The sequence below is a fragment of the Leuciscus leuciscus genome (genome assembly GCF_965113295.1).
Source record: "Leuciscus leuciscus genome assembly, chromosome: 9".
NCBI classification, from domain to species: Eukaryota; Metazoa; Chordata; class Actinopteri; order Cypriniformes; family Leuciscidae; genus Leuciscus; species Leuciscus leuciscus.
In genome coordinates, this window is record NC_138733.1 from 22917593 (window position 1) to 22926767 (window position 9175).

Below are 9175 nucleotides of genomic sequence, written 5' to 3' on the forward strand. Positions count from 1 at the left end.
AACATTTACTTTTAAAAAGAAGCGGCTTGAGCGAGTGAACCGTCTGCCCACTTCCTTCCGCACTTAGTTAATACTGCTCATCTCTCTCGGGGTTTGCTCGATTACATGAAGTGGTTGCTCTAATACCTTCAGCTGCAGACAAACATGCAGATTACAGAGCGAGAGTCCCTCGCCTTAGGAAAGGAATAGCTAAAATACGGTAACACAACATCCTTAGAAGACAGACTGGCTGGGGGAGGTGAATGCGCTATTCTTGTATCAGTAAAGAGCCTGCGTTAAATAACCAGGACGCATAATACAGCAGAGGTGAGGCAAACCAACGGCCCTTGCCAGAAAGGTTGGTGCGAAGACCGCAACTCGTGCACGAACAACAACAGCAGCGTCTTAACGCATTTAGACATGAAAGTGAAGCAAGGCTGCGACGCGGGTGTCCTAAATACGACTGAAGAAGATTTGTTAAAAAACACAGAAATAACGCCGGATGATGTGCTCGGGCTGCAGAAGATCACAGACAGTAAGTTCAGTAATATCAATGCCACTCTCAAACAGGAAGCTTCCGAAAACAATCGCACGGCTGACGAGCTGCTCTGCTAGCTCACACTGTTGCACATCATTTACCAGTGCGAAACAAACGGCACGTTTATTCATACGTTATTTTTATTTTTTTTAGTCTCGCGCCTTGACATTCTAGTACGAAACTTCATTTAGAATAGAGCGTCATCGTTTAAAATGTGACGTCGCTGGAACGTTTTCATTTAGCGAGTAGGCTACGTCTTTGTACGGTCCTCTTTTTAGTCGAACGAAACCCAGTGATAGGCTACCTATCTATCATAGGCTATAGCCTATACACCTAATTCAATCGGCTCTTCCTTACTAAATAAACACTATGGATTTCCAATGTACTGCTTACAATGACGACGTAGTGATGAACGGGCTGAGCATCGAGAAATAGACTATATAAAAATAAAAATGAAAAATCCTGAAACTGAGTAACGTTAAGTTTCATTTTAACGAAATATGTAATCATAGTTGTTTGTTTAGCATGTAGGCTATGGCTATAGTTAACTTAAGGCCAGTTTTAAAGGTTTGCATTTGTCACCTCTTAAAAAGTCTGTGAAAAGTCATTAAATATATAGGAATGATCTTTCTAGAATCTGAATAAAATATTTTAGGATTAGAGGATGGTTTTAATACATTATTCACTCACTGCTAATGAATGTTTACATTTCCATGTAAGATTAAGCATTTATACTTTACTGTAGGCTTATGTTTGTAGTAACTTTGTGCCACACACAGATAAATGCACAAGAGAGTTTCTTCCAATAATGTTGCCGGATTCATTCTTTCTGAAGCAGCATACAAGAAAGGGCATGTTTTGTGTACATATCACATTCTTAAACAAGTGGCAGGGTTACAAAACTTATTTATTTCAGCTAGTTGCCAAATCAACATTTCTCATTTTTATTTAGTTTAACTCCATGTGATAAAATTACCAAAACTAAAATGGAAATTATATAGATACATCTTTTTTTTTTTACTAAATTAAAAGTTTGACCAAAAATAAAAGTAAAACAGAAAATAAAAAAAAGAAACTAATTGAAATATTAATACAAATCTATAAAAAGTATTTCAGTAATCAAATAACACTGACAGGTGGTTAATGATACACATTTCAATGAAATGAGGAAGAACCATGCATGCATTACATGAGTAAACGTAATCAGATCAATCTGATGATGATTGGAAATATTTGTTGAGGATCAATCATACTGCATAGTGTTAACATTTGATATGACTAATAATTAAAAAGCCATTTAAAAAGGAATTAAAATGCTGATTTGGTTGAACTGCTTTTACTTATTCAAAAACAGTTTGATTAGTTTAAAATAGAGCATTGTTGGGTTTGTATATTTTGATCTTTGACCAATAAGCATTCATCACCTCGTGCAAAGGAACTCAGATGCTAAACTTTAGTATGACTGGATGACTCTTGTGAGCTGGTGTTTTGACAAATTTTTGATAATGTCTTGCTTGTTGATCCTGCATTATATCTGGCACTAAAACAAATATAGGCTACTTGATGCTCAGTTTCTACTGATTCAACAGTTTTACGGTGCTGGCACTGCCAAAAACTGACTGATAGACATTTGCATTACTGTTACACTTCTCACAGTCCATAAAGAATGTTTTACTTGGACATAATAGCTACACTGTCTCATGTCATTAGCTCTGAAATGCCAGTGGTTTGCGGTTGAAAAATCAACAATGTATTCTTATCCTCTGAGCTGTGAATTAAAACATCTCTTTGAATAAATATATTTCCAAATGCACAGAAGTGCTGAGATATCACTTTAAGATGCCACTCTTCTTCTAAATGGAAGAAAATCTGGTGTCTGGCTAATCACTTGGATTAGTGCTCTAAAAATAGAAGCTGCTCTTGTTTAAGGATACAGGCTGCTATTCTGAGGAAGGTGGACAGCATGCTTGCTTTGGATTCATTATTATTTACAAATTGCATTTTTGTCCTCTTTATCTCATGTTACTGTTATACACAAGAACACAGAGTATGTTAATGGATGAAGTGATAAATAGTATAAATATAAATTATGTTAATAAGTGTTTCAATTTCATTAGGGAAGTGGATTGGCTTTTTAGCAAATGGTTACATGACATCCTCCTATAATCTTTTGATTAACTGCTCAATTTGGTGCTTTACTTAGAGTGTTTGGAAGCATTACTTCATAAAGAATGAATTATGGTGTTTAGATACGCACATTATGCCTCATAAATCTAAATGGACCTGTGTGGTCTTGTAAATGGATGCTGTTTCGTTCATAATCTGTGTTTGTTATACAGAGCAGTTCCTTTTGTTTACCTTACAATAACAGGTGGTAGTTATTCTGGATTGGTATCAAAAGATTTGTTGCTAGGTGACAGCATAAGAAGCAGTGAAGTGCGGCACCATGGTGGTTTGGAAAGCTACATTGACACTTGCCTGCCACACAGCTCTGATAAGATTTTTTAAAGAATTGCACATTTGACATTTTGTCAGATATTCACACACATATCGCTTAATATGAATGATCAACCTGGCCTACATTAGGTTTCACAAGAAAAGGCCATCTTCAAGGATCAGAGAGAAATAACTCCTTTTTTTTACATTTCACAAATAGTAAAGCAGACGCACACCATGTGCTTTATAACTTAATATAAAAAGCTAAAAATAATTGATTGCACTTATGAAGCCTCCACCAAGACATTGGGGTTATGAAGACTAGATAACAGCATTATATTGTATTATGTTATACTATTAAAATGTTACATTCTCAATAAATTAAATTATAATATAATAATTGTAATATAATAATTGATTACACTTATGATGCCTTAAATACATTTTAAATGACTGAGATTTACACTTCTAAAAATACACTATGCTCTGTCTCTGTTCATTTGTATTCTCCCTTCACCTCTCAATTTTCCTGACTATTTGTATTTTTGCACTCACACTCACACACAGTAGTGTTACCTCACGTAGATTGTTCCCACTGTGTGGAAATTCATGAGGTGAAGTAAACAGAGCAAAACAAAAAACATTTCCATGAACAACTTCACCCAGAGCTATAAAAGTGTTGATATATATCAAGCATGTTTTGTGGTATTGGCAAGTGCGTTAAAACGCAGGAAATTATGCAAGGTATCCGTTTCTTGTCTATTCAGGTTTCAGTGTTCTACTCTGAATTGGCTCTCGTGCTCAGAGAACGTGTCAATACCCGCGGGACATGTCTGAAAAAGTAAATCTTCGGAACACTAATAAAGATCTTTTTGATTAAATCTGAAAGATTTATGTTTCTCCATTCACAGCCATGCAACTACCACTTCAAAAAGTTCAGAAAGAGATCGTAAAACTAATGAATTGAGTGGTTTAGTCTCAATTTTCTGAAGAGGCATGATTGCTTTGTATGATGAACAGATTGAATTTAGGTTTTTGTTTTATTCACATATAAACATTTATCAACTCACACATCTGTTGTGGAAAACAGAAGCACAAGCATGTTCGCTTGACGTGCGAGAACCAATGAAGTTTATTCTCGCACGTCAAACAGGTTTGGTTAAGCTTCTGTTAATGTTCGCTGATCAATGTTTAAATGTAAATTTTATGGGATACTGTTACGGTTCAGTGTCTCACAAGACGGAAGTAATACACTCATCTCAATGTCATCCTAGCAGAGATGGACCTCTCAAAATTTAGAGTTGTCCTAAATCCCCTTAGTATCTACCAATCTGCTCCATGTGATGGGGAACAATGTAAGCTTCTTAGGTATAATCCATCCCAGGTAGAAGAGGGCTGACACAGCTGCTCCTCGCACCTCATATGCCTCCTTTGGGAGTTTGGCATGAGGAAAGGGAGACGAACGTTAAAGGGCATGATACGAGTGGAGTGGCTGGCTCAAACTTTTTACCAACTCCAGGACACAAATAAATCCCCATATATAGTGAACACCAAAAAATATTTGGACAGTTAAAGGGGCATTGTGTAATATTTAGGAGGATCTGTTGACAGAAATGCAATATACATAACAATGTTTTCAGTGGTGTATAAAGACCTTACTTAATTAACTGTTATGTTTGAATTACCTTGACACTGACACAATGATGAACAAGTAATAATAATATTCGTTCATATAATAATATATCGTTTTACTGAATAATTAAGTAAACCTAATTTCTTAATTTATATTTGGAAAGAAACCTCATTGCTTAACTGGCTACTCTCTGCTGTCTCAGACGACGACATATTTTCCTGTTGGCCACCGTAACTTCTGCTGGGTGCAATTCGCAGCCTCACCACTAGATGCCGCTAAAAATTACACACTGCACCTTTAAGTCACTTACAAATTACAAATGCCATTGCATTAGATTTTCGAACTGGGACCCAAGGACACCAAAGGGGATGGTGCCTGTTAAAGTTAAATACATAGGTTCATAGATTCACACACACACACACACATATATATATATATATATATACACACATACACACACACACACACATTATATAATAATAATAATATATATATATTTATTATTATTATTATATAATGTGTGTATATATATATACACACACTAAAGCAAATTATTATAGTGTTACATGGAAAATAATATTATTAAACATAACAAAATATCCAACCAGCTGTCACTCATTTTACACAAAATGAGCAAACACACCGTTATGGCACTCTTAAGTTAAAAACCAATAGAAAATGTTGAAAATGACAGCACAATGTGTTTAATAATGTTTGTCTGATGGTATATGTCCCATTGTTCTGACAGTATTTCTAAACAGTATCAGTCTCTGCACGCAGGTAATGAATCGAGTAGGTGTATGGTCATCATCAATGTCATTTCCATACAACATCAGAGAGAACAGAAATAGCTCTTTTTGTCCCTGCAGTCTATCACACAAGGTTACGGCTCTCAGCGTTGCTCAGCCCTGAGGCATATCTTTGATAGCTCACTTGATGCATGTGACCTATGTCACGCACACATACCCAGTGTTAAAATGTGGTTAGCTTTATATTTTGAAATGTTGTGAAGTCTGGTGAGAATCACATCCATGTTAATGTTCCATTCATATTTCATTGTCTTACTAATGTTGATGTAATGAGAGTCATAACTGAGGCACATCTTGAACCGCTGCGGTTGGGTTTTGTTTCCATAGATTACCTCTGCGGTCCAGAGCAGAACATACACAAGATTGACTTCACCAGGTTCAAAATCCGAGACATGGAGACTGGCACAGTTCTTTTTGAGATCACCAAACCCCCTACAACAGGTAAGACAAAGACCAGACCTCTCAAATTCACTTCCTCACTCCACCTACACAGGCTGCACATTTAAATGCAAGGCTTGTCTTGATTTTTTTTACCGCCATAAAGCCCTGATTTCCATTTAGATGCAGCTCGCTGCACAAGAGCCCTTCAAAGGCTCATTTGATAATGCCGACCCCTTTCTGATTCACAGAGAGTGGGGAGGACAGAACCGACTTTGACCAGAACGCCGGACGCTTTGTGCGTTACCAGTTCACCCCCGCCTTCCTCCGACTACGCCAGGTTGGCGCCACGTAAGTGCAATCAGTGACAGGATTACACTTGATCTTAAATTGCAAGCTAAAATTAGCCTGAAATCACACTTGAGTCTGTTTGACTTAATCCTTAAAGGAGTCATATCACAATGAATAAAAGTTTGAGATAAATTCATTAATTATACTATGAAAACATGCCGTTTCAACAACTTAAAACTTCCTTCAAAGTGAAAAAAGTCCAATGAATACTTGAATAAATGACCCGCCATGTCACAGGGGAGAAAGTAGGATAGTTCCCTTTGTGCCTCTGAGTTTTAGAAAAATGGGCAATGAAATTGGCAAGTGGAATTTGCATGCTTAGCCACTCCCCCGCATATACGGTTATATAAGATGGCAGCATGCATCCGCTCAACGGCTTGGTTACAGACAGCGATCACTCTTCTAATCACCAATAAAAGAGCATTGAAAAGAGAAGATCTCTCTTGCTGGATAGTTTACGGTCTCACTCTCTAGCAGACATTTGCAGGGCTGTGGGCTGGGTGACACCTAATACCTTCACGAGATTCTATAATCTCCTGGTGGAGCCGGTTTCTTCCCGCGTGTTGGGTAGTACAAACAGGTAAAGTGTGGGAAGACCACATGGGTATTTCCACATGTACCTCCCTTTGGGTAGGATGTGGCCTCCGCAGCATCCCTCTCCACCTGGACTTGGCACGCTTCCCCAGCATTAACCACTGGTCGTGGCTGTAAAAAAAAAAAAGAGGGAAATGAGCCGAAGCACTCTTTTCCGTTAAGAACATAGAGAAACAGCAGTTAATGACCGTCTCCGTGGTAAGCTCGGTCCATTCCATCCCAACAGGCATGAAGGACTATTCGACTTACATGGGGCGTTGGGAAGGTTAAGATTGAGCAAGGACATTTGGTAGCTGGCACGCTACAGCTTGCCAGCATCTGCTTCGCCGGCACTCGTAACACAGTTCAGTCGTTGTGCCAATTTCCATAGGAACCCCTAATTTCAGTCGACATAACGTAGAACGTGACTGACAGAAAGGGAGCGTTTCGGTTACTGTCGTAATGTAACCCTCGTTCCCTGATAGAGGGAACGGAGACAGTATTGCCCCTCTTGCAACAACCTTGAACTACCCGCTGAATGGCCGGGACACTGTCTCGGCTCCTCAGACCTAATGAGTGGATGCATGCTGCCTGGCTATGCATGCTAATTCCACTCACTAATTTCATTAGCTGTTTTTCTAAAACTCAGAGGTGATTGGGGCTCCCAAGTAGGACCCCTAATGTCAGTCGACATAATGTCTCTGTTCCCTCCAGCAGGGAACGAGGGTGACAACAGTAACCAAGACTATACCACTAGTCCTAAGCATCAGAAGAACTAAAGATAAGACAAAAAGGAAGATTTTCCAGATGTATACTTGACAGTTCTGCTCATAAGTTTGCATACCCCTTACAGAATATGCATTAAAGGCCGTTGGGTGTAAACTTCTTGAATTGGATGATCAAAGTAAATTGTACTTATTTTGTCTTCGGGCAAACATGTAAATCATGTAGCTTATAAAGGGCACTGCTAAATGAAAAACAAATATGATCTTTAATTCATTTTGATTGGAATAATGTTTTCTTTTGATTAAATTGGATGAATAAAACAGCTTGAAAGCATACTGAGAAAAGGGAAATAACCTTTTAAACATGAAAGTATTATGCAATCATTTTAGATATTTCATCTTATATAGAACCTTTTTGGCATTAAGTGTTCTTTAAATTTGAGCCAAGAACCCTAAGGTTCTACTGTACATAGAACCCCATTGAATCTTTTTCTTGTGTGCGCTGTGTCTCCATCCAGAACATGGTAGGAATTTCATTGCTACATACTACACAACCTTAAATGTGTCCTTTCCTGCCTCCACAGGGTTGAGTTCACTGTAGGCGATGTTCCAATCAACAACTTTCGTATGATTGAGCGGCACTATTTCCGTGGGCAGCTGCTGAAGAGCTTTGACTTTGAGTTTGGCTTCTGCATCCCGAGCAGTAAGAATACCTGCGAACACATCTATGAATTCCCACCTCTCTCTGAAGACATAAGTAAGTCATGAACTTTTTTATGAATTCAGAGTGTGACTTAATAACGATTGATTGGTTTGTGATCTTGTGGCTGGACGTAATACAAGTGACATTGTGTTTCTTGCGTCCCTCTACAGTGCGTGAAATGATCCTTCACCCATATGAGACACAATCCGACAGCTTTTACTTTGTGGACAACAAGCTAGTAATGCACAATAAGGCAGATTATTCCTATAACGGTGGACCGTAAGAAGTTATTTTCACCATTTGCAGAAATCTGCATCCAGTTGCAGTGGACTGGCATAGGAACATCTACTGAAAGTGGCATCTAATTTTGTATGTGATGATGCATTGGTTAAAAAAAATCTCAGGATTTGTGTGTGTGCATATTTGTGCGTGTGTGAGACAGAGAGAGAATGTTACTCTAAGAAATGGGCCTGTACTACTTTTTTTTTCTCCTTCGAATCTTTTAAAGTATGTGATAATTGTGTATCTCACTGAGTTCATGAGTGTGCCTGTGCACATGTGCATTAATTGCATGCTCTGTTTTTTATGTATTTTTCAAAGCCCAAAGCCAAATGATTTGTGACTAAATGTTCATACAGTGAGTGACATCACTCAAGGCTCCTAATGCATAAAAAGAGGCTCATGTAGAGTGAGGTGCAGTGTGTTTGAACCTTTAAAGGAAGGAATATTTTCAGGAGCTGTGCAAGGAAATGTGTATTTTGCCCTGACATTGCACCCACTGCCTTTTAGATTCTCTGAAAGGCCCTGATTTTCCTTAACTTTTCTCATTTTCCTTTTTGAATACTTATAATTTGGTCAATGATGATGTAAATCTGTGTTATTTATATTAATATGCTCTTATTTATATTGATATACATTGTCAAACATATTTTTAATAGCATCTTTTGTCAGAAATAGTTCTATAATATAGTATAGTTATACCATTATGTGTAATTGTTTCATGGAATTTAACAAAACAAAAGAGAAAAATAAAAATTCCAGTGCTTGAAA

At 37.8% G+C, this 9175-nt stretch overlaps 1 protein-coding gene across 1 annotated transcript; it reads left to right on the top strand.

The window, feature by feature from the left end:
• Positions 1-69: 69 nt before the first annotated feature.
• On the top strand, positions 70-9175 carry unc119a1 (unc-119 lipid binding chaperone a1). Its single transcript, XM_082180582.1, has 5 exons — positions 70-514; positions 5723-5836; positions 6025-6124; positions 8007-8179; positions 8296-9175. The coding sequence occupies exons 1-5, from the start codon at positions 400-402 to the stop codon at positions 8406-8408; spliced, it is 615 nt and encodes a 204-aa protein (XP_082036708.1). The 5' UTR covers positions 70-399; the 3' UTR covers positions 8409-9175.